The sequence below is a fragment of the Pristiophorus japonicus genome, chromosome 31 (genome assembly GCF_044704955.1).
Source record: "Pristiophorus japonicus isolate sPriJap1 chromosome 31, sPriJap1.hap1, whole genome shotgun sequence".
NCBI classification, from domain to species: Eukaryota; Metazoa; Chordata; class Chondrichthyes; family Pristiophoridae; genus Pristiophorus; species Pristiophorus japonicus.
The window spans coordinates 1,862,436-1,887,540 of NC_092007.1; the positions used below are offsets into that span (position 1 = coordinate 1,862,436).

A 25,105-nucleotide genomic window follows, 5' to 3' on the forward strand; every position below is an offset into this window, starting at 1 on the left:
AGGAGTCAGTGGGCCACTCTGGGTGGGAGTGGCTCTGGGTCACTCTGGGTGGGAGAGGCTCAGGATCACTCTGGGTAAGAGGGGACAGTGGGTCACTCTAGCTGGGAGGGTTCGTGGGTCCCTCTGGGTGGCAGGGGTCAGTGGGTCACTCTGGGTGGGAGGGGCTCTGGTTCACTCTGGGTGGGATGGATCAGTGCGTCACTCTGGGTGGGAGGGGTCAGTGGGTCACTCTGGGTGGGAGGGATCAGTGGGTCACTCTGGGTGGGAGGGGTAAGTGGGTCACTCTGGGTGGGAGGGGTCAGTGGGTCACTCTGGGTGGGAGTAGTCAGTGGGACAATCTGGGTGGGAGTCGTCAATGGGTCACTCTGGGTGGGAGAGGTCAGTGCACCATTCTGGGTGGGAGATGTCAGTGGGACAGTTTGGGTGGGAGGGGTCAGTGGGTCACTCTGTGTGGGAGGGGCTCTGGTTCACTCTGGGTGGGAGGGATCAGTGGGTCACTCTGGGAGGGAGGGGTCAGTGGGTCACTCTGGGTGGGAAGGATCAGTCGGTCACTCTGGGTGGGAGTGGTCAGTGGGACAATCTGGGTGGGAGGGGTCAATGAGTCACTCTGGGTGGGAGGAGTCAATAGGTCACTGGTTGGGAGGGGCTCTGGATCACTCTTGTTGGGAGGGGTCAGTGGGTCACCCTGGGTGGGAGGGATTCTGGGTCACTCTGGATGGGAGGGGCAAGTGGTTCACTGTGTGGGAGGGGCTCTGGGTCACTCGGTGGGTGGGGTCAGTGGGTCACTCTGGGTGGAAGAGGCCAGTTGGTCACTCTGGGTGGGAGGGATCAGTGGGTCACTCTGTGTGGGAGCGGCTCTGGGTCACTCGGTGGGAGTGTTCCATTGGTCAGACTGGGTGGGGGGTCAGTGGGTCACTCTGGGTGGGAGGGGTCAATGGGTCACTCTGGATGGGAGGTGCTCTGGTTCACTCTAGGTGAGAGGAACCCTGGTTTACTCTGGGTCGGAGGGGTCAGTGGGTCAATCTGGGTAGGAGGGGCCAGTGGGTGACTCTGGGTGGGAGGGGTCAGTGGGTCACTCTGGGTGGTAGGGGTCAGTGGGTCACTCTGGGTGCGAAGGGTCAGTGGGTAACTCTGGGTGGGAGGGGTCAGTGTGTCATTCTGGGTGGGAGGGTCTCTGGGTCAGTGGGTGGGAGGGGTCTGTGGGTCACTCTCTGCGAGGGGCTCTGTGTCACTGGATGGGAGGGGCTCTGGGTCACTGGGTGGGAGGGGTCATTGGTCACTTTGGTTGGGAGTGGTCATTGGTTCACTCTAGGTGGGAGGGGTCTGTGGGTCACTCTGGGTAAGAGGTGTCCGTGGGTCACTCTGGGTTGGGGGGTCAGTGGGTCACTCTGGGTGGGAGGGATCAGTGGGGCACTCTGGGTGGAAGGGGTCGTGGGTCACTCTGGGTGTGAGCGGTCAATGGGACACTCTGGTTGGGAGGGGCTCAGGGTCACTCTGGGTGGGAGGGATCAGTGGGTCACTCTGGGTGGGAGGGGTCAATGGGTCACTCTGGATGGGAGGGGCTCTGGTTCACTCTAGGTGAGAGGAACCCTGGTTTACTCTGGGTCGGAGGGGTCAGTGGGTCAATCTGGGTGGGAGGGGCCAGTGGGTGACTCTGGGTGGGAGGGGTCAGTGGGTCACTCTGGGTGGTAGGGGTCAGTGGGTCAATCTGGGTGCGAAGGGTCAGTGGGTAACTCAGGGTGGGAGGGGTCAGTGTGTCATTCTGGGTGGGAGGGTCTCTGGGTCACTGGGCGGGAGGGGTCTGTGGGTCACACTCTGTGAGGGGCTCTGTGTCACTGGATGGTAGGGGCTCTGGGTCACTGGGTGGGAGGGGTCATTGGTCACTTTGGTTGGGAGTGGTCATTGGTTCACTCTAGGTGGGAGGGGTCTGTGGGTCACTCTGGGTGTGAGGGATCAATTGGTCACTCTGGGTGATAGGGGCCCTGGGTCACTCTTGGTGGGAGGGGTCAGTGGGTCATTCTGGGTGGGAGTGGCTCTGGGTCACTCTGGGTGGGAGGGGCTCAGGGTCACTCTGGGTGGGAGGGATCAGTGGGTCACTGTGTGGGAGGGGTCAGTGGGTCACTCTGGGTGGGAGGGGCTCTGCTTCACTCTGGGTGGGAGGGGTCAGTGGATCACTTTAGTTGGGAGGGGTCAGTGGATCCCTCTGGGTGGGAGGGGTCAGTGGGTCGCTCTGGGTGGGAAGGGCTTTGGTTCACTCTGTGTGGGAGGGATCAGTGGGTCACTCTGGGTGGGAGGGACCAGTGGGTCACTGGGTGGGAGTGGTCAGTGGGGCAGTCTGTGTTGGAGGGTTCAGTGGGTCACTCTGGGTTGGAGCGGTTAGTGCATCATTCTGGATGGGAGGGATCAGTGGGTCACTCTGGGTGGGAGGGGTCAGTGGGTCACTCTGGGTGGGAACGGTCAGAGAGTCACTCCGGGTGGGAGGGGTCAGTGAGTCACTCTGGGTGGGAGGGGCTCTGGTTCACTCGGTGGGAGGGTTCCATGGGTCAGTCTGGGTGGGGGGGCATCGGATCACTCTGGGTGGCAGGGGTCAGTTCGTCACTCTGGGTGGGAGGGTTCAGTGAGTCACTCTGGGTGGGAGGGATCAGTGGGTCACTCTGGGTGGGAGTGGCTCTGGGTCACTCTGGGTGAGAAGAATCAGTGGGTAACTCTGGGTGGGAGTAGCTCTGGGTCACTCTGGGTGGGAGAGGCTCAGGATCACTCTGGGTAGGAGGGGTCAGTGGGTCACTCTAGCTGGTAGGGGTCGTGGGTCCCTCTGGGTGGGAGGGGTCAGTGGGTCACTCTGGGTGGGAGGGGCTCTGGTTCACTCTGGGTGGGATGGATCAGTGCGTTACTCTGGGTGGGAGGGTTCAGTGGGTCACTCTAGGTGGGAGGGATCAGTGGGTCACTCTGGGTGGGAGGCGTCAATGGGTCACTCTGGGTGGGAGGGGTCAGTGGGTAACTCTGGGTGGGAGAGGTCAGTGCATCATTCTGGGTGGGAGATGTCAGTGGGACAGTCTGGGTGGGAGGGGTCAGTGGGTCACTCTGGGTGGGAGGGGCTCTGGTTCACTCTGGGTGGGAGGAATCAGTGGGTCACTCTGGGAGGGAGGGGTCAGTGGGTCACTCTGGGTGGGAGGGATCAGTGGGTCACTCTGCGTGGCAGGGGTCAGTGGGTCACTCTGGGTGGGAGGTGTCAGTGGGTCACTCTGGGTGGGAGGGGTCAGTGGGTCACTCTGGGTGGGAGGAGTCAGTGGGTCCCTCTGGGTGGGAGGGGCTCTGGTTCACTCTGGGTGGGAGGGATCAGTGGGTCACTCTGGGTAGGAGGGGTCATTGGGTCACTCTGAGTGGGAGGGATCAGTGGGTCACTCTGGGTGGGAGTGGTCAGTGGGACAGTCTTGGTGGGAGGGGTCAATGAGTCACTCTAGGTGGGCGGAGTCAATAGGTCACTGGGTGGGACGGGCACTGGTTCACTCTTGTTGGGAGGGGTTGGTGGGTCACCGTGGGTGGGAGGGATCCTGGGTCACTCTGGGTGGGATGGGGTCTGGGTCACTTGATGGGTGGGGTCGATGGGTCAGTCTGGGTGGGGGGGCATTGGGTCACTCTGGGTGGGAGGGGCTCTATGTCACTGGGTGGGAGGGGCTCTGGATCACTCTGGGTGGAGCGGTCAGTGGGTCACTCTGGGTGTGAGGGGTCAATGGATAACTCTGGGTGATAGGGGCCCTGGGTCACTCTTGGTGGGAAGGTTCAGTGGGTCACTCTGTGTGGAAGGGGCTCTGGGTCACTCTGGGTGGGAGGGGTTAGTGGGTCACTCTGGGTGGGAGTGGCTCTGTGTCCCTCTGGGTGGGAGGGGCTCAGGGTCACTCTGGGTGGGAGGGATCAGTGGGTCACTGTGTGAGAGGAACCCTGGTTTACTCTGGGTCGGAGGGGTCAGTGGGTCAATCTGGATGGGAGGGGCCAGTGGGTCACTCTGGGTGGGAGGGATCAGTGGGTCACTGTGTGGGAGGGGTCAGTGGGTCACTCTGGGTGGGAAGGGCTCTGGTTCACTCTGGGTGGGATGATCAGTAGGTCACTCTGTGTGGGAGGGGTCAGTGGGTCACTCTGGGTGAGAGGGATCAGTGGGTCACTGGGTGGGAGTGGTCAGTGGGGCAGTCTGGGTGGGAGTGTTCAGTGGGGCACTCTGGGTTGGAGCGGTCAGTGCATCATTCTGGATGGGAGGGATCAGTGGGTCACTCTGGGTGGGAGTGGTCAGTGGGACAGTCTGGGTGGAAAGGTTCAGTGGGTCACTCTGGGTGGGAGAGGTCAGTGCATCATTCTGGGTGGGAGATGTCAGTGGGACAATCTGGGTGGGAGGGGTTAGTGGGTCACTCTGGGTAGGAGGGGCTCTGGATCACTCTTGTTGGGAGGGGTCAGTGGGTCACCCTGGGTGGGAGGGATTCTGGGTCACTCTGGGTGCGAAGTGTCAGTGGGTCACTCTGGGTGGGAGGGCTCTGGTTCACTCTGGGTGGGAGGGGTCAGTGGGTCACTCTGGGTGGGCGGGATCAGTGGGTCACTCTGGGTGCGAAGTGTCAGTGGGTCACTCTGGGTGGGAGGGCTCTGGTTCACTCTGGGTGGGAGGGGTCAGTGGGTCACTCTGGGTGGGAGAGGTCAGTGGGTCACTCTGGGTGGGAGGGGTTAGTGGGTCACTCTGGGTGGGAGGGGTCAGTGGTTCACTCTGTGTGGGAGCGGCTCTGGGTCACTCGGTGGGAGGGTTCCATGGGTCAGTCTGGGAGGGTGGGCATCGAATCACTCTGGGTGGGAGGGGTCAGTTCGTCACTCTGGGTGGGAGGGGTCAGTGGGTCGCTCTGGGTGGGATGGGTCAGTGGGTCACTCTGGGTGGGAGTGGCTCTGGGTCACTCTGGGTGGGAGGAGTCAGTGGGTCACTCTGGGTGGGAGTGGCTCTGGGTCACTCTGGGTGGGAGAGGCTCAGGATCACTCTGGGTAGGAGGGGTCAGTGGGTCACTCTAGCTGGGAGGGTTCGTGGGTCCCTCTGGGTGGCAGGGGTCAGTGGGGCACTCTGGGTGGGAGGGGCTCTGGTTCACTCTGGGTGGGATGGATCAGTGCGTCACTCTGGGTGGGAGGGGTCAGTGGGTCACTCTGGGTGGGAGGGATCAGTGGGTCACTCTGGGTGGGAGGGGTCAGTGGGTCACTCTGGGTGGGAGGGGTCAGTGGGTCACTCTGGGTGGGAGTAGTCAGTGGGACAGTCTGGGTGGGAGGGGTCAGTGGGTCACTCTGGGTGGGAGAGGTCAGTGCATCATTCTGGGTGGGAGATGTCAGTGGGACAGTCTGGGTGGGAGGGGTCAGTGGGTCACTCTGGGTGGGAGGGGCTCTGGTTCACTCTGGGTGGGAAGGATCAGTCGGTCACTCTGGGTGGGAGTGGTCAGTGGGACAACTGGGTGGGAGGGGTCAATGAGTCACTCTGGTGGGAGGAGTCAATAGGTCACTGGTTGGGAGGGGCTCTGGATCACTCTTGTTGGGAGGGGTCAGTGGGTCACCCTGGGTGGGAGGGATTCTGGGTCACTCTGGATGGGAGGGGCAAGTGGTTCACTGTGTGGGAGGGGCTCTGGGTCACTCGGTGGGTGGGGTCAGTGGGTCACTCTGGGTGGGAGGGCTCAGTGGGTCACTCTGGGTGGAAGAGGTCAGTTGGTCAATCTGGGTGGGAGGGATCAGTGGGTCACTCTGGGTGCGAGGGGTCAGTGGGTCACTCTGGGTGGGAGGGATCAGTGGGTCACTCTGTGTGGGAGCGGCTCTGGGTCACTCGGTGGGAGTGTTCCATTGGTCAGTCTGGGTGGGGGGTCAGTGGGTCACTCTGGGTGGGAGGAGTCAATGGGTCACTCTGGATGGGAGGGGCTCTGGTTCACTATAGGTGAGAGGAACCCTGGTTTACTCTGGGTCGGAGGGGTCAGTGGGTCAATCTGGATGGGAGGGGCCAGTGGGTGACTACAGGTGGGAGGGGTCAGTGGGTCACTCTGGGTGGTAGGGGTCAGTGTGTCATTCTGGGTGGGAGGGTCTCTGGGTCACTGGGTGGGAGGGGTCTGTGGGTCACTCTCTGCGAGGGGCTCTGTGTCACTGGATGGGAGGGGCTCTGGGTCACTGGGTGGGAGGGGTCATTGGTCACTTTGGTTGGGAGTGGTCATTGGTTCACTCTAGGTGGGAGGGGTCAGTGGGTCACTCTGGGTGAGAGGGATCAGTGGGTCACTGGGTGGGAGTGGTCAGTGGGGCAGTCTGGGTGGGAGTGTTCAGTGGGTCACTCTGGGTTGGAGCAGTCAGTGCATCATTCTGGATGGGAGGGATCAGTGGGTCACTCTGGGTGGGAGTGGTCAGTGGGACAGTCTGGGTGGAAAGGTTCAGTGGGTCACTCTGGGTAGAGGGGCTCTGGTTCACTCTTGTTGGGAGGGGTCAGTGGGTCACCCTGGGTGGGAGGGATTCTGGGTCACTCTGGGTGGGAGGGGCCAGTGGTTTATTGTGTGGGAGGGGCTCTGGGTCACTCGTTGGGTGGGGTACATGGGTCAGCTTCGGTGGGGTGGGGGGCATTGGATCACTCTGGGTGGGAGGGGTCAGTGGGTCACTCTGGGTGGGTGGGATCAGTGGGTCACTCTGGGTGCGAAGTGTCAGTGGGTCATTCTGGGTGCGAGGGCTCTGGTTCACTCTGGGTGGGAGGGGTCAGTGGGTCACTCTGGGTGGGAGAGGTCAGTGGGTCACTCTGGGTGGGAGGGGTTAGTGGGTCACTCTGGGTGGGCGGGGTCAGTGGTTCACTCTGTGTGGGAGCGGCTCTGGGTCACTCGGTGGGAGGGTTCCATGGGTCAGTCTGGGTGGGTGGGCATCGAATCACTCTGGGTGGGAGGGGTCAGTTCGTCACTCTGGGTGGGAGGGGTCAGTGGGTCGCTCTGGGTGGGATGGGTCAGTGGGTCACTCTGGGTGGGAGTGGCTCTGGGTCACTCTGGGTGGGAGAGGCTCAGGATCACTCTGGGTAGGAGGGGTCAGTGGGTCACTCGAGCTGGGAGGGTTCGTGGGTCCCTCTGGGTGGCAGGGGTCAGTGGGTCACTCTGGGTGGGAGGGGCTCTGGTTCACTCTGGGTGGGAGGGGCTCTGGTTCACTCTGGGTGGGATGGATCAGTGCGTCACTCTGGGTGGGAGGAGTCAGTGGGTCACTCTGGGTGGGAGGGGTCAGTGGGTCACTCTGGGTGGGAGGGGTCAGTGGGTCACTCTGTGTGGGAGTAGTCAGTGGGACAGTCTGGGTGGGAGGGGTCAGTGGGTCACTCTGGGTGGGAGAGGTCAGTGCATCATTCTGGGTGGGAGATGTCAGTGGGGCAGTCTGGGTGGGAGGGGTCAGTGGGTCACTCTGGGTGGGAGGGGCTCTGGTTCACTCTGGGTGGGAGGGATCAGTGGGTCACTCTGGGAGGGAGGGGTCAATCGGTCACTCTGGGTGGGAGTGGTCAGTGGGACAATCTGGGTGGGAGGGGTCAATGAGTCACTCTGGTGGGAGGAGTCAATAGGTCACTGGTTGGGAGGGGCTCTGGATCACTCTTGTTGGGAGGGGTCAGTGGGTCACCCTGGGTGGGAGGGATTCTGGGTCACTCTGGATGGGAGGGGCAAGTGGTTCACTGTGTGGGAGGGGCTCTGGGTCACTCGGTGGGTGGGGTCAGTGGGTCACTCTGGGTGGGAGGGGTCAATGGGTCACTCTGGGTGGAAGAGGTCAGTTGGTCAATCTGGGTGGGAGGGATCAGTGGGTCACTCTGGGTGCGAGGGGTCAGTGGGTCACTCTGGGTAGGAGGGATCAGTGGGTCACTCTGTGTGGGAGCGGCTCTGGGTCACTCGGTGGGAGTGTTCCATTGGTCAGTCTGGGTGGGGGGTCAGTGGGTCACTCTGGGTGGGAGGGGTCAATGGGTCACTCTGGATGGGAGGGGCCCTGGTTCACTTTTGGTGAGAGGAAGCCTGGTTTACTCTGGGTCGGAGGGGTCAGTGGGTCAATCTGGATGGGAGGGGCCAGTGGGTGACTCTGGGTGGGAGGGGTCAGTGGGTCACTCTGGGTGGTAGGGGTCAGTGTGTCATTCTGGGTGGGAGGGTCTCTGGGTCACTGGGTGGGAGGGGTCATTGGTCACTTTGGTTGGGAGTGGTCATTGGTTCACTCTAGGTGGGAGGGGTCTGTGGGTCACTCTGGGTAAGAGGGGTCCGTGGGTCACTCTGGGTTGGGGGGTCAGTGGGTCACTCTGGGTGGGAGGGATCAGTGGGTCACTCTGGGTGGAAGGGGTCAGTGGGTCACTCTGGGTGTGAGCGGTCAATGGGACACTCTGGTTGGGAGTGGCTCAGGGTCACTCTGGGTGGGAGGGATCAGTGGGTCACTCTGGGTGGGGTGGGTCAGTGGCTCACTCTGGGCGGGAGGGCTCTGATTCACTCTGGGTGGGAGGGGTCAGTGGGTCACTTTAGTTGGAAGGGGTCAGTGGGTCCCTCTGGGTGGGAGGGGTCAGTGGGTCTCTCTGGGTGGGAAGGGCTCTGGTTCACTCTGGGTGGGAGGGATTAGTGGGTCACTCTGGGTGGGAGGGGTAAGTGGGTCACTCTGGGTGGGAGGGATCAGTGGGTCACTGGGTGGGAGAGGTCAGTGGGTCACTGGGTGGGACGGGCTCTGGTTCACTCTTGTTGGGAGGGGCTCTGGGTCACTTGGTGGGTAGGGTCGATGGGTTAGTCTGGGTGTAGGGGGCTTTGGGTCACTCTGGGTGGGAGGGCCTCTGTGTCACTGGGTGAGAGGGGCTCTGGGTCAGTCTGGGTGGGAGGGATCAGTGGGTCACTCTGGTTGAGAGTGGTCATTGGTGCACTCTAGGTGGGAGGGGTCAGTGGGTTACTCTTGGTGGGAGGGGTCTGTGGGTCACTCTGGGTAAGAGTGGTCATTGTGTCACTCTGGGTGGGGGGTTCAGTGGGTCACTCTGGGTGGGAGGGATCAGTGGCTCACTCTGGGTGGAAGGGGTCAGTGGGTCACTGTGTGGGAGGGGTCAGTGGGTCACTCTGGGTGGGAGGGGCTCTGCTTCACTCTGGGTGGGAGGGGTCAGTGGATCACTTTAGTTGGGAGGGGTCAGTGGATCCCTCTGGGTGGGAGGGGTCAGTGGGTCACTCTGGGTGGGAAGGGCTCTGGTTCACTCTGTGTGGGAGGGATCAGTGGCTCACTCTGGGTGGGAGGGACCAGTGGGTCACTCTGGGTGGGAGGGGCTCTGGTTCACTCTGGGTGGGAGGGATCAGTGGGTCACTCTCGGTGGGAGGGGTCATTGGGTCACTCTGGGTGGGAGGGATCAGTGGGTCACTCTGGGTGGGAGTGGTCAGTGGGACAGTCTGGCTGGGAGGGGTCAATGAGTCACTCTGGGTGGGAGGAGTCAATAGGTCACTGGGTGGGACGGGCTCTGGTTCACTCTTGTTGGGAGGAGTCGGTGGGTCACCCTGGGTGGGAGGAATTCTGGGTCACTCTGGGTGGGAGGGGCCAGTGGTTCACTGTGTGGGAGGGGCTCTGGGTTACTCGGTGGGTGGGGTCCATTGGTCAGTCTGGGTGGGGGGGGCATTGGGTCACTCTGGGTGGGAGGGACTCTGGTTCACTCTGGGTGGGAGGGGCGCTGGTTCACTGGGTGGGAGGGGTCAGTGGGTCACTCTGGGTGGGAGGGGTCCTTGGGTCACTCTGGGTGGGAGAGTTCAGTGGGTCACTCTGGGTGGGAGGAGCTCTGGGTTACTTGGTTGGAGGGTTCCGTGGGTCAGTCTGGGTGCGGGGGGGGCTCTGGTTCACTCTTGTTGGGAGGAGTCGGTGGGTCACCCTGGTTGGGAGGAATTCTGGGTCACTCTGGGTGGGAGGGGCCAGTGGTTCACTGTGTGGGAGGGGCTCTGGGTTACTCGGTGGGTGGGGTCCATTGGTCAGTCTGGGTGGGGGGGGCATTGGGTCACTCTGGGTGGGAGGGACTCTGGTTCACTCTGGGTGGGAGGGGCGCTGGTTCACTCTGGGTGGGAGGGGTCAGTGGGTCACTCTGGGGGGAGGGGTCCTTGGGTCACTCTGGGTGGGAGAGTTCAGTGGGTCACTCTGGGTGGGAGGAGCTCTGGGTTACTTGGTTGGAGGGTTCCGTGGGTCAGTCTGGGTGCGGGGGGGGCATTGGGTCACTCTGGGTGGGAGGGTTCAGTGCGTCACTCTGGGTGGGAAGGGTCAGTGGGTCACTGTGGGTGGGAGGCGCCAGTGGTTCACTGTGTGGGAGGGGCTCTGGGTTACTCAGTGGGTGGAGTCCATTGGTCAGTCTGGGTGGGGGGGGGCATTGGGTCACTTTGGGTGGGAGGGGCTCTGGTTCACTCTGGGTGGGAGGGGCTCTGGTTCACTCTGGGTGGGAGGGGTCAGTGGGTCACTCTGGGTGGGAGGGGTCCTTGGGTCACTCTGGGTGGGAGAGTTCAGTGGGTCACTCTGGGTGTGAGGAGCTCTGGGTTACTTGGTGGGAGGGTTCCGTGGGTCAGTCTGGGTGCGGGGGGGCATTGGGTCACTCTGGGTGGGAGGGTTCAGTGCGTCACTCTGGGTGGGAAGGGTCAGTGGGTCACTGTGGGTGGGAGGCGTCAGTGCGTCACTCTTAGTGGGAGTGGTCAGTGTGGCAGTCTGGGTTGGAGGGTTCAGTGCGTCACTCTGGGTGGGAAGGGTCAGTGGGTCACTGTGGGTGGGAGGCGTCAGTGCGTCACTCTGTGTGTGAGGGGTCAGTGGGTCACTCTGGGTGGGAGGGATCAGTGGGTCACTCTGGGTGGGAGGGGTCAGTGGGTCACTCTGGGTGGGAACGGTCAGAGAGTCACTCTGGGTGGGAGGGGTCAGTGGGTCACTCTGGGTGGTTAGGGCTCTGGTTCACTCTGGGTGGGAGGCATCAGTGGGTCACTCTCGGTGGGAGGGGTCATTGGGTCACTCTGGGTGGGAGGGATCAGTGGGTCACTCTAGGTGGGATTGGTCAGTGGGACAGTCTGTGTGGGAGGGGTCAATGAGTCACTCTGGGTGGGAGGAGTCAATAGGTCACTGGGTGGGACGGGCTCTGGTTCACTCTTGTTGGGAGGAGTCGGTGGGTCACCCTGGGTGGGAGGAATTCTGGGTCACTCTGTGTGGGAGGGACCAGTGGTTCACTGTGTGGGAGGGGCTCTGGGTTACTTGGTGGGTGGGGTCCATTGGTCAGTCTGGGTGGGGGGGGGGCATTGGGTCACTCTGGGTGGGAGGGGCACTGGTTCACTCTGGGTGGGAGGGGCTCTGGTTCACTCTGGGTGGGAGGGGTCAGTGGGTCACTCTGGGTGGGAGGGGTCCTTGGGTCACTCTGGGTGGGAGAGTTCAGTGGGTCACTCTGGGTGGGAGGAGCTCTGGGTTACTTGGTTGGAGGGTTCCGTGGGTCAGTCTGGGTGCATGGGGGCATTGGGTCACTCTGGGTGGGAGGTTTCAGTGCGTCACTCTGGGTGGGAAGGGTCAGTGGGTCACTGTGGGTGGGAGGCGTCAGTGCGTCACTCTTAGTGGGAGTGGTCAGTGTGGCAGTCTGGGTTGGAGGGTTCAGTGCGTCACTCTGGGTGGGAAGGGTCAGTGGGTCACTGTGGGTGGGAGGCGTCAGTGCGTCACTCTGTGTGTGAGGGGTCAGTGGGTCACTCTGGGTGGGAGGGATCAGTGGGTCACTCTGGGTGGGAGGGGTCAGTGGGTCACTCTGGGTGGGAACGGTCAGAAAGTCACTCCGGGTGGGAGGGGTCAGTGGGTCACTCTGGGTGGGAGGGGCTCTGGTTCACTCTGGGTGGGAGGCATCAGTGGGTCACTCTCGGTGGGAGGGGTCATTGGGTCACTCTGGGTGGGAGGGATCAGTGGGTCACTCTGGGTGGGATTGGTCAGTGGGACAGTCTGGGTGGGAGGGGTCAATGAGTCACTCTGGGTGGGAGGAGTCAATAGGTCACTGGGTGGGACGGGCTCTGGTTCACTCTTGTTGGGAGGAGTCGGTGGGTCACCCTGGGTGGGAGGAATTCTGGGTCACTCTGTGTGGGAGGGGCCAGTGGTTTACTGTGTGGGAGGGGCTCTGGGGTACTTGGTGGGTGGAGTCCATTGGTCAGTCTGGGTGGGGGGGGGGGCATTGGGTCACTCTGGGTGGGAGGGGCACTGGTTCACTCTGGGTGGGAGGGGCTCTGGTTCACTCTGGGTGGGAGGGGTCAGTGGGTCACTCTGGGTGGGAGGGGTCCTTGGGTCACTCTGGGTGGGAGAGTTCAGTGGGTCACTCTGGGTGGGAGGAGCTCTGGGTTACTTGGTTGTAGGGTTCCGTGGGTCAGTCTCGGTGCAGGGGGGCATTGGGTCACTCTGGGTGGGAGGGTTCAGTGCGTCACTCTGGGTGGGAAGGGTCAGTGGGTCACTGTGGGTGGGAGGCGTCAGTGCGTCACTCTTAGTGGGAGTGGTCAGTGTGGCAGTCTGGGTTGGAGGGTTCAGTGCGTCACTCTGGGTGGGAAGGGTCAGTGGGTCACTGTGGGTGGGAGGCGTCAGTGCGTCACTCTGTGTGTGAGGGGTCAGTGGGTCACTCTGGGTGGGAGGGATCAGTGGGTCACTCTGGGTGGGAGAGGTCAGTGGGTCACTCTGGGTGGGAGGGGTCAGTGGGTCACTCTGGGTGGGAGGTGTCAGTGGGTCACTTTGGGTGGGAGGAGTCAGTGGGTCACTCTGGGTGGGAGGGATCAGTGTCACTCTGGGTGGGAGGGGTCAGTGGGTCACTCAGGGTGGGAAGGATCAGTGGGTCATTCTGCGTGGGAGTGGTCAGTGGGACAGTCTGGGTGGGAGGGTTCAGTGGGTCACTTTGGGTGGGAGGAGTCAGTGGGTCACTCTGGGTGGGAGGGATCAGTGTCACTCTGGGTGGGAGGGGTCAGTGGGTCACTCAGGGTGGGAAGGATCAGTGGGTCACTCTGCGTGGGAGTGGTCAGTGGGACAGTCTGGGTGGGAGGGTTCAGTGGGTCACTTTGGGTGGGAGGAGTCAGTGGGTCACTCTGGGTGGGAGGGGTCAGTGGGATAGTCTGGGTGGGAGGGGTCAGTGGGTCACTCTGGGTGGGAGGGGCTCTGGTTCACTCTGTGTGGGAGGGATCAATGGGTTACACTGGGTGGGAGGGGTCAGTGGGTCACTCTGGGTGGGAGGGCTCAGTGGGTCACTCTGGGTGGGAGTGGTCAGTGGGACAGTCTGGGTGGGAGGGGTCAATGAGTCACTCTGGGTGGGAGGAGTCAATAGGTCACTGGGTGTGGGGCGCTCTGGTTCACTCTTGTTGGGAGGGGTCAGTGGGTCACCCTGGGTGGGAGGGATTCTGGGTCACTCTGGATGGGAGGGGCCGGTGGCTCACTCTGAGTGGGAGGGGCTCTGGGTCACTGGGTGGGAGGGGCTCTGGGTCTGTCTGGGTGGGAGGGGATCTGGGTCACTCTTGGTGGGATGGGTCAGTGTGTCATTCTGGGTGGGATGTTCTCTGGGTCACTGGGTGGGAGGTGTCAGTGTGTCACTCTGGGTGCGAGGGGCTCTGTGTCAGTGGGTGGGAGGGGTTCTGGGTCATTCTGGGTGGGAGGGGTCATTTGTTCCCTCTAGGTGGGAGAGGTCAGTGGATCACTCTTGGGAGGAGTCTGTGGGTCTCTCTGGGTAAGAGGCGTCCGTGAGTCTCTCTGGGTGATAGGAGCCTTGGGTCATTCTTGGTGGGAAGGTTCAGTGGGTCAAACTGGGTGGGAGGGGTCAGTGGGTCACTCTGGGTGTGAGGTGTCAGTGGGTCACTCTGGGTGGGAGGGGCTGTGGGTCACTCTGCGTGGGAGCGGCTCTGGGTCACTCTCGGTGGGAGGGGTCAGTGGGTCACTCTGGGTGGGGGCGGTCAGTGGGTCACGGGGTGGAAGGGGTCAGTGGGTCACTCTGGGTGGGAGGGGCTCTGCTTCACTCTGGGTGTGAGTGGTCAGTGGGTCACTCTTGCTGGAGGGGTCAGTGGCTCACTCTGGGTGGGAGGGTCCAGTGGGTCACTCTGGGTGGGAGGGGTCAAGAGGTCACTCTGGGTGGGAGGGGACAGTAGGTCGCTTTGGGTGGGAGGGGTCAGTGTGACAGTCTGGGTGCGAGGGGTCAGTGCGTCACTCTGTGTAGGAGTGGCTCTGGTTCGCTCTGGGTGGGAGGAATCTGTGGGTCACTCTGGGTGGGAGTGGTCAGTGGTACAGTCTGGGTGGGAGGGATCAGTTGGTCACTCTGGGTGGGAGGGGACAGTAGGTCACTCTGGGTGGGAGGGGACAGTAGGTCACTCTGGGTGAGAGGGGTCAGTAGGTCACTATGGGTGGGAGGGGTCAGTGGGACAGTCTGGGTGGGAAGGGTCAGTGGGTCACTCTGTGTAGGAGGGACTCTGGTTCACTCTGGGTGGGAGGGATCAGTGGGTCACTCTGGGTGGGAGTGATCAATAGGTCACTGGGTGGGAGGGACTCTGGTTCACTCTGGGTGGGAAGATTCAGTGGGTCACCCTGGGTTGGAGGGACTCTGGGTCACTGGGTGGGAGGGGCTCTGGGTCACTGGGAAGGAGGGGCCAGTGGGTTACACTTGGTGGGAGGGGCCAGTGGTTCACTGTGTGAGAGGGGCTCTGGGTCTCTTGGTGGGTGGGGTCCGTGGGTCAGTCTGGGTGGGAGGGGTCAGTGGGTCACTCTGTGTGGGAGGGGTCTGGTTCACTCTGGGTGGGAGCAGTCAGAGAGTCACTCTGGGTGGGAGAGGTCCGTGGCACAGTCTGGGTGGGAGGGGTCAGTGGGTCACTCTGGGTGGGAGGGGTCAGTGGGTCCCTCTGGGTGATAGGAGCCCTGCGTCATTCTTGGTCGGAAGTTTCAGTGGGTCACACTGGGTGGGAGGTGTCAGTGAGTCACTCTGGGTGGGAAGTGTCAGTGGGTCACTCTGGGTGGGAGGCGTTAATGGATCACTCTGGGTGGGAGGGGTCATTGGTCACTGGGTGGGAGGGGTCAGTGGGTCATTCTGATGGGAGGGGCTCTGGGTCACTCTGGGTGGGAGGGGCTCTGGGTCACTCTTGGTGGGAGGGGTCAGTGGGTCACTCTGGGTGGGAGGTGTCAGTGTGTCATTCTGGGTGGGAGGGTCTCTGGGTCACTGGGTGGGAGGGGTCATTGTGTCACTCTGGGTGCGAGGGGCTCTGTGTCACTGGGTGGGAGGGGCTCTGGGTCATTCTGGGTGGGAGGGGTCATTTGTTCCCTCTGGGTGGAAGAGGTCAGTGGGTCACTCATGGGAGGGGTCTGTGGGCCAATCTGGGTAAGAGCGGTCCGTGGGTCTCCCTGGGTGATAGGAGCCCTGGGTCATTCTAGGTGGGAAGGTTCTGTGGGTCACACTGGGTGGTAGGGGTCAGTGGGTCACTCTGGGTGGGAGGTGTCAGTGGGTCACTCTGGGTGGGAGGGGCTCTGGGTCACTCTGGGTGGGAGGCGTCGATGGATCACTCTGGGTGGGAGGGGTCATTGGTCACTGGGTGGGAGGGGTCAGTGGGTCACTCTGGGTGGGAGGGGCTATGGGTCACTGGGTGGGAGGGGCTCTGGGTCACTCTGGGTGGGAGGGGCTATGGGTCACTCTGGGTGGGAGGGGCTCTGGGTCACTCTCGGTGGGAGGGATCAGTGGGTCACTCTGGGTGGGAGGGGTCAGTGGGTCACTCTGGGTGGGAAGGGTCAATGGGTCCCTCTGGGTGGGAGGGGCTCTGGGTCACTCTTGGTGGGAGGGGTCAGTGGGTCACTCTGGGTGGGAGGGTCTCTGGGTCACTGGGTGGGAGGGGTCAGTGTGTCACTCTGGGTGCGAGGGGCTCTGTGTCACTGGGTGGGAGGGGCTCAGGGTCATTCTGGGTGGGAGAGGTCATTTGTTCCCTCTGGGTGGGAGATGTCAGTGGGTCACTCTTGGGAGGGGTCTGTGGGTCACTCTGGGTAAGAGGGGTCCGTGGGTCTCTCTGGGTGATAGGAGCCCTGGATCATTCTTGGTGGGAAGGTTAAGTGGGTCACACTGGGTGGGAGGGGTCAGTGGGTCACTCTGGGTGGGAGGTGTCAGTTGGTCACTCTGGGTGGGAGGTGTCAGTGGGTCACCCTGGGTGGGAGGGGCTCTGGGTCACTCTGGGTGGGAGGCGTCAATGGATCACTCTGGGTTGGAGGGGTCATTGGTCACTGGGTGGGAGGGGTCAGTGGGTCACTCTGGGTGGGAGGGACTATGGGTCACTCTGGGTGGGTGGGGCTCTGGGTCACTCTCGGTGGGAGGGATCAGTGGGTCACTCTGGGTGGGAGGGGTCAGAGGGTCACTGGGTGGGAGGGGCTCTGGGTCACTCTGGGTGGGAGGGGTCAGTGGGTCACTCTGAGTGGGAGAGGTCATTTGTTCCCTCTGGGTGGGAGATGTCAGTGGGTCACTCTTGGGAGGGGTCTGTGGGTCACTCTGGGTAAGAGGGGTCCGTGGGTCTCTCTGGGTGATAGGAACCCTGGATCATTCTTGGTGGGAAGGTTAAGTGGGTCACACTGGGTGGGAGGGGTCAGTGGGTCACTCTGGGTGGGAGGTGTCATTGGGTCACTCTGGGTGGGAGGGGTCAATGAGTCACTCTGGGTGGAAGAGTCAATAGGTCACTGGGTGGGAGGGGCTCTGGTTCACTCTGGATGGGAGGGGGCAGTGGCTCACTCTGAGTGGGAGGGTCTCTAGGTCACTTGGTGGGGGGGGCTCTGGGTCTCTCTGGGTGGGAGGGGCTCTGGGTCACTCTGGGTGGGAGGGGTCAGTGGGTCACTCTGGGTGTGAGGGATCAATGGATCCCTCTGGGTGGGAGGGGCTCTGTGTCACTGGGAGGGAGGGGCCAGTGGTTTACTCTGGGTGGGAGGGGTCAGTGGGTCACTCTGGGTGGGAGGGGTCAGTGGGTCACTCTGGGTGGAAGAGTCAATAGGTCACTGGGTGGGAGGGGCTCTGGGTCACGCTGGGTGGGAGGCGTCAATGGATCACTCTGGGTGGGAGGGGTCAGTGGGTCACTACGTGGGAGGGGTCAGTGGGTCACTCTGGATGGGAGGGGCTATGAGTCACTCTGGGTGGGAGAGGCTCTGGGTCACTCTCGGTGGGAGTGGTCAGTGTGTCACTCTGGGTGGGAGGGGTTAGTGGGTCACTCTGGGTGGGAGGGATCAATGGCTCACTCTGGGTGGGAGGGGCTATGAGTCACTCTGGGTGGGAGAGGCTCTGGGTCACTCTCGGTGGGAGGGGTCAGTGGGTCACTCTGGGTGGGAGGGATCAGTGGGTCACTCTGCGTGGGAGGGTCCAGTGGGTCACTCTGGGTGGGAGGGGCCCTGGGTCACTCTGCGTGGGAGGTGTCAGTGCGTCACTCTCGGAGGGAGGGGTCAGTGGGTCAATCTGGGTGGGAAGGGTCAGTGGGTCACTCTGGGTGGGAGGAGTCAGTGGGTCCCTCTGGGTGGGAGGGGTCAATAGGTCTCTCTGGGTGTTAGGAGCCCTGGGTTATTCTTGGTGGGAAGGTTCAGTGGGTCACACTGGGTGGGAGGGGTCAGTGGGTCACTCTGGTTGGGAGGTGTCAGTGGGTCACTCTGGGTGGGAGGTGTCAGTGGGTCACTCTGGGTGTGAGGGGCTCTGGGTCACTCTGGGTGGGAGGCGTCAATGGATCACTCTGGGTGGGAGGGGTCATTAGTCACTGGGTGGGAGGGGTCAGTGGGTCACTCTGGGTGGGAGGGACTATGGGTCACTCTGGGTGGGAGGGGCTCTGGGTCACTCTCGGTGGGAGGGATCAGTGGGTCACTCTGGGTGGGAGGGGTCAGTGGGTCACTGGGTGGGAGGGGTCAGAGGGTCACTGGGTGGGAGGGGCTCTGGGTCACTCTGGGTGGGAGGGGTCAGTGGATCACTCTGAGTGGGAGAGGTCAATGGGTCCCACTGGGAGGGAGGGGCTCTGGGTCACTCTTGGTGGGAGGGGTTAGCGGGTCACTCTGGGTGGGAGGGGCTCTGTGTCACTGGGTGGGAGGGGCTCTGGGTCATTCTGGGTGGGAGGGGTCATTTGTTCCCTCTGGGTGGGAGAGGTCAATGGGTCACTCTTGGGAGTGGTCTGTGGGTCACTCTGGGTAAGAGGGGTCCGTGGGTCTCTCTGGGTGATAGGAGCCCTGGGTCATTCTTGGTGGGAAGGTTAAGTGGGTCACACTGGGTGGGAGGGGTCAGTGGGTCACTCTGAGTGGGAGGTGTCAGTGGGTCACTCTGGGTGGGAGGGGTCAATGAGTCACTCTGGGTGGAAGAGTCAATAGGTCACTGGGTGGGAGGGGCTCTGATTTACTCTTGTTGGGACGGGTCAGTGGGTCACCCTGGGTGGGTGGGATTCTGGGTCACTCTGGATAGGAGGGGCCAGTGGCTCACTCTGAGTGGGAGGGGCTCTGGGCCACTGGGTGGGAGTGGCTCTGGGTCTGTCTGGGTGGGAGGGGCTCTGGGTCACTCTGGGTGGGAGGGGTCAGTGGGTCCCTCTGGGTGGGAGGGGTCAGTGGGTCATTCTGGGTGGGAGGGGTCAGTGGGTCCCTCTGGATGGGAGGGGTCAGTGGGTCCCTCTGGGTGGGAGGGGTCAGTGGGTCACTCTGGGTGGGAGGGGTCAGTGGGTCACTTTTGTGGGAAGGGTCAATAGATCACTCTGGGTGGGAGGGGTTTCTGGTTCACTCTGGGTGGGCGGGATCAGTGGGTCACTCTGGATGGGATGGGTCAGTGCATCACTGTGTGGGAGGGGCCGTGGGTCACTCTGTGCGGATGGGGCTCTGGGCCACTGGATGGGAGGAGCTCTGGGGTCACTGGCAGCAAGCGGCTCTGGGTCACTCGGTGGTGGGGTCAGCGGGTCACTCTGGGTGGGAGGGGCCAGTGGGTCACTCTGGGTGGGAGGGGCTCTGGGTCACACTGGGAGAGAGGGGCTCTGGTACACTGGGAGAGAGGAGCTCTGGGTCACTCGGTGGGAGAGGCCAGTGGGTCACTCTGGGTGGGAGGGGTCAGTGGGTCATTCTGGGTGGGAGGGGCTCGTGGGTCACTCTGGGTGGGAGGGGTCAGTGGGTCTCTCTGGGTGTGAGGGGCTCTGGTTGACTCTGGATTGGAGGGGTCAGTGGGTCTCTCTGGGTGGGAGGGGTCAGTGGGTCTCTCTGGGTGGGAGGGGCCAGTGGGTCACCCTGGGTGGGAGGGGCTCTGAGTCACTCTGGGTGACAGTTATAAAACTAACTTCTCCAGTCTTGAAGTCCTGAAGGAAGGAAGAATATCACCCTCTACCATTACCTATCCATGGGGTTGGTAAGCATAATTCCCTGCCGCTCTGGAGTCTAACCTAGCTAGAGTTAGGTATTGGGAGATGGGAGGTATCATTTTACTGCAACCCCCTTTGAATGTGTAGTGTACGGTACTTTATTAGAGTGATTGTAAGTTTGGCCGTGTATTTTCTTACTAGAGTCATAAGCCTGTAATACCTTGACTATAATAAAACCAAAGTTCTTTGCATCAAACCAGCGTCCTCTGCACTTTTGTCACACCCCCCAAATAAATCCAGAGTACAGAACCCAAGGGAGGGGGAGCGATTCAAAGGGGGTTGGTCAGAAGGGAATCTGACTCCCTCATAGAGAACACACACCCCCTCCCCGCCCCTTACAAAGAATCAAGTGTCCGTGCGGGGAGTGGAGGCAGCAGGGTGCGGGTTAGTTGAAAGTACTCCAAAGAAAGACAGGCAGTCGGACTTCTCAGGGAGCAGGAGGGGGCAAGAGGCAGGACCCTTAAAGAGGCAGCAGGACGGGAGCGGGGAGACAAAGTCGTCAAAAGAGCGTAAGATAGGTGAAGACGCGCCGTTGTCCCAGAGAGGGTCAGTGGTGGAGATGAGGCTGAAGGGAGTGGCACTGTTGGAGAAACCATGATAGCAGGAAGACTCTCTAAAGGAGATTATGTATCTGACAGGGAGCGGGGAGGGGAGATTGCAGAAGAGCTCGAGAGTGAGCAGTCAGAGGGGGATGGAGACATGGAAGTAGGTGGTGGGGTGACATCATGTGGAAGGAGGGAGAAGGGGCAGCTCCGATGCCTAAACTTAATGTAAGGAAGAGGCTGAAACAGCAGGGAAGGTACAAACAGGAGGTGAAAAAGAGCCGGAGGCTGCAGGAGAAAGCAACAGCTGCCCACAAAGTTGGGAAAGAGCACGAGAGGAGGGAAGAGCTAGAGAGTAAATAATGGGAGGATTATCGGGCACACTTCCTTTATTAGGAGGCATGAATACATTGGTCTCGAATAATGTGAATGGACTAAGGGGGACAAGAAATTGCAGCAGTTTCAAAGTACAATAAATTAATATGTTATGGGAGACAAATTAAACTTCAGGTTTTGATGTTATTTTGTTTTGGAGGAACATCTGTGCAGAATGGCAGAAAGGAATTGATGTAAACATTAGCCTGGTTATTATAAATGGGTTCTCATTGCCCTTAAAATAGCATACAAATGGGGCCATTAAGGACATAAGAATGTAAAAAATAGGAGCAGGAGTAGGCCATACGGCCCCTCAAGCCTGCTCCGCCATTTAATACGATCATGGCTAATCTGATCATAGACTCAGCTCCACTCACTGCCCGCTACCCAAAACCCCTTATTCTCATTAATATAATAATAAATCCAATGGGGAATTCAGGAGAAACCTCTTCACCAAGACATTATTCTGTGCCATCAACTTCAATGATTTGGTTACCCTCGTGTTCCTTGGTCTGAGGCAAATTGAACGAAAGGACTTGGTGTGATTAATAAATCGTGATTTGACAAATGCAATATTTTCAGTGAAACCTATCTTTTGGATTTGATTCTACATTGTGCAGATGTTCCCGTGGATTTATATGCCCGAGTAAACAAGCCACACAAAGGCAAAGTTGCAGGTAGGTGATAATGAAAGACTGTGAATATTGCATACAATGGCAGTGGAATAAGACGGAGTTATTCTAGATATATTGGGAAAGATTGCCTCTGGTTGCCGTAGTTTAGTTTTCATGGCAGAAGAGTCCGAATTGCAACTAGTGTCGGCCGTGGCTCAGTGGGCAGCACTCTCACCTCTGACTCAATAAACGTTATGGGTTCAAGCCCCACTCCATGAGACTTGAGCACAAAACTCGAGGCTGACACTCTAGTGCAGTGCTGAGGGAGTTCTCCACTGTCGGATGAAACGTTAAACCGAGGTCCTGCTCTTTACTTTCTTTCTTTCTCTCTGTCTTTCTCGTTCCCTCCATCCTTTCTATCTTTTCTTTCTTTCTCTTTATTTATTTATCTTTCTTTTCTCCCTATCTTTTGTTTGTTCGTCCTTTCTTCCTTTCTTTCTGTCTCTTTCTTTCTCTCTTTCTCTTCCTTCTTCCTCTATTTCTCTTTCTTTATTTCTTTTCTCTTTATTTTAACTCTTTCTCTCCTTTCTTTCCCTCCTTCCTTTCTATCTCTCTTTCTCTTTATTTCTCTTTATTTATTTTCTCTTTCATTTAAATCTCTCCGTTCTTTCTCACCTCTCTTTCCGTCTGTCTTTCTTTTTCCTTCCTCTCCTTTTTTCTCTCCTTTCTTTCCCTATTTCTTTTAACTCTTTCACTTCTTTCTTTTTTCTTTCTTCTCTCTCTCTCGCTCTCGCTTTCTCTTCTTTCTTTCTCTTTATTTCTCTTTCTTTATTTCTTTTCTCTTTTAACTCTCCTTTCTTTTTTCTCTCCTTCCTTTTTCTCCCTTCTTTCTTTCATCATTCTTTCTCTCTTTCTCTCCTTTCTTGTAACTTTCGCTTTTTTCTTTTGTTTTCTTTTTACTTTTTTTTCTTTTTTCGCTCTATCTCTCTTTCTTTCTCTCTTTACTTTGTTTCTTCTTTGTTCGTTCTTTCTTTCTCTCCATTCGCTCCTTTGATCCTTTCTTTCTTTCTCTCTCCCTTTCTCTCTCTCTCTTTCTCTTTCTCTCCTTCCTTCCTTCCTCCTTTTTTTCTCTCTCTCTCCCTCTCTTCCCCTCTCTTCCCCTCCTTTCTTTCTCTTTCTTTTCTCTTTCTTGTAACCTTTTCTCTCCTTTCTCTCATTCTCTCATTTCTTTCTTTCTCTTCTTCCTTTTTTACTTTCTCTCTGTCATTCATTCCTTTATTTCTCTCTTTCTCTCCTTTCTTTCTCTCTTTCGTTCCCTCTCTCCCTTTCTTTCTCTTGCTTTCTCTATTTCTTACCTTCCCTCTTTCCCTCTTTATTTCTTTCTCTCACTTCTTTCTTTCTCTTTCTTTCTTTTCTCTTGTAACCCTTTCTCTCTCTCATTCTCTCTTTCCTTCCTTTCTCTCTTTTAGTCTTTCTCTCCTTCCTTCCTTCCTTTCTTCCTTTCCTCTCTTTCTCTCTCTCTCTCGCTCTCTCTCTCTCTCTCCCTCTTTCTCTCTTTCCCTCTTTCCCTCTCTCTCTCATTTCTGTATTTCTCTTTCTTTATTTCTTTTCTCTTGTAACTCTCTCTCTCTCTCTTTCTCTCGTTCTCTTTCTCTTTCTTTCCTTCCTTTCTCTCTTTTGGTCTTTCTCTCCCTTTATTTCTCTTTTTCTTTCTCTTTCTCTCTCTTACTTTCTTTGTCTTTCTTTCTTTCCCTCCTCTTTTTCCCTCTTTCTCTCTCTGTCTCTCTCCTTTCTTTATTTTTTTCTCTCTCCTTTCTTTATTTTTTCCTTCCTTGATACTGTCTCAAATTGCTCACCGCCAGCTTGAACTCATAACAATCTGTTGCTATGAATTCTTAAGCAAAGAACCCATGAAGATAATACATTATACCCTGCAATTTTTTTCCTTTAAGTATTTGCTCATCCAATTCCCTTTTTGAAAGCAATGATTGGGTCTGCCTCCACCACCCTCTCAGACAGTGTATTCCAGATCCTAACCCATCGATGCGTAAAAAAAGTTTATCCTGAAGTCACCTTTGGTTCTTCTGCCATTCACCTTAAATCTGTGTCCTCTGGTTCTTGACCCTACTGCCAATGGGAACAGTTTCTCTCTATCTACTCTGTCCAGACCCCTCATGATGTTGAAGGGCTGACAAGATACCACTGTTCAAAGCAAGCAAGTAGAAGGGGGGCTTAGAATCACAGAATCATGCAGCACCGAAGAAGGCCATTCGGCCCATCGTGCCTGTGCTGGCTCTTAGAAAGAGCTGTACAATTACACCCCTGCGCATTCTCAACAGCTCTGTATTTATCTTCCATCTCAAGTACATATTCAATATCCTTTTGAAAGTTACTATTCAATCCCTTTCAGGCAGTTCACCACGTATCAATAATTCTCCTCACCGTAATGCATTTTCTAGATGCTAATGCTGGATGAGACGGCAAAAATTAAATGGTGCATTTTGGTGGTAAAGCGTCTGTGTATGGTTTCAGTACACTGCACAGACATAAAACTGGATGTTGCTGATTGAGTGCTTGTTACAATGAGCGGCTGAGTCACAAGGCTAATTGTACACCAGAGAGGCACATTGAAAAACAACCCCTTTTGTCTTGACGTATTTAGAGTTACAGTATATATGGAAGATAGAAATCGTAGTCAGTAACCTTACTGTGGGAAACACTCTTAATACTGCCTTTGAAATCTATATTAGAGGAGTGAAATGTAGTATGATTTAGTTCTGACCATAAATAAATAGATACAAGAAACAACAAATTAATTAGTGATTTATTTTCCATAAACAATACATTTTTTCATTTGAAGCACATTCTGCATGGCTATTTAGTAACAACAGGAGCGAGGAGGGAGGAAATAAAGGTATTTTATCCTTATTTTCACTTTTGTAGCTTTCTCTTGATTTTTCTTTAACTGCTGTATGTTAAAAAATAAAGTTCTTCATTGCTGACAATGGTCAACAACAGAGCTGGGTGAGGTACGGAGCCATACTGGCCAGAAGGGCCCCAGTGACACTGATACCAGCACAACTCCACGGCTGGCTTTGGTACCCTATGGCACCACACCTGGTGACAACAGGGAATAGCAGCCTGGTGCCTTACCGTGTACACTTCACTGACGGCTGTCGGGTAAGGTGAGCCTATTGGCCTCAGCTGTCACTCTGTCCTCACCCATCAGTACCTCTTCAATCTCAGGAGGTGAAATTCAGCTTCAGTGGCGAGCAGATTGATCGCCTGTTATCTATCTCGCCCAATATTCCTTTCGATTTTAACTTTTGTTACAAAGGGATTGGAGGATAAGAGTAAAGAAATCCCCTCATCCCTCAGTCCAGTGAACCTTCGTTGCACCGCCTCTAAGGCAAGTATGTCCTTCCTTAGGTAAGGAAACCAAAACTGTGCATAGTGCTCCAGGTGTGGTCTCACCAAGGCCTTGTATAATTGCAGTAAGGCTTCTTTGCTCTTATACTCTAATCCCTTTGTAACAAAAGCTAACATACTACTTGCTTTTCAAATTGCTTGCTGCATCATTCCACAAGAGACTAACTAATAATATTAAATAGGAGCGATTTATAAAAGTGAGGATAGAATGATTATTGACTTAGCATTTACTGTTTTTCACATTTTCAGAGAATGCTTAAGTAAACGTCTACCCCGATGGACCAACTAGAAATGGGAGCTTCAAATGAAGAGGCATGAATCTAATGTTAACTGCACCACTCCAAAGCCAATCTGCAGATCCACGTAATCACCAACATATTCTTTCACAAACAATGATTTATTTTGCATTGTCCATGTCCGTCACCTGTGTGAGGGCTACACCGTCCGACTCTATGAATTCAACTATTAGAATCAGGAGGGAGGAGATAACACAGGCGTACTCAATGTAACCTTTCCGATGTGTGCCTTTTACAGACCGATGTACTTCTAGCTCTTGAATTGGTGTGCTCTCAGCTACTTATCGGAGTCACTTGTAATCTCGACACACATTCTGATAAACGTATGTTGAACAAAAAACAGTGTTTGGCTACAGCTGTTGCATATCTGTAATTTTGACCAGAAGCAAAGCTTGACTGTGCTACAGGGGTATTTACATTAAAAGACAAAACAACTGATTAACAATTAGGACTAAAAATTCGACTTGAGCGATAGCCCCTCCCTAGCTCTGTAACCTCCTCCAGTCCTACAAACCCACCAATAT

At 57.6% G+C, this 25,105-nt stretch overlaps 1 protein-coding gene across 1 annotated transcript in view; it reads left to right on the plus strand.

Annotated features, from left to right (window-relative positions):
* The window catches only part of LOC139240297 (cell adhesion molecule CEACAM5-like), a 132,106-nt gene extending 107,274 nt beyond the window's left edge, over positions 1 to 24,832 (plus strand). Inside the window, exons 15-17 of the mRNA XM_070868759.1 lie at positions 20,863 to 20,919; positions 23,717 to 23,770; positions 24,535 to 24,832. Coding sequence (XP_070724860.1) covers positions 20,863 to 20,919; positions 23,717 to 23,770; positions 24,535 to 24,545 — 122 coding nt within the window. The 3' untranslated portion in view covers positions 24,546 to 24,832. The remainder of the gene's footprint in view (positions 1 to 20,862; positions 20,920 to 23,716; positions 23,771 to 24,534) is intronic.
* The last annotated feature ends 273 nt before the right edge of the window (positions 24,833 to 25,105 follow it).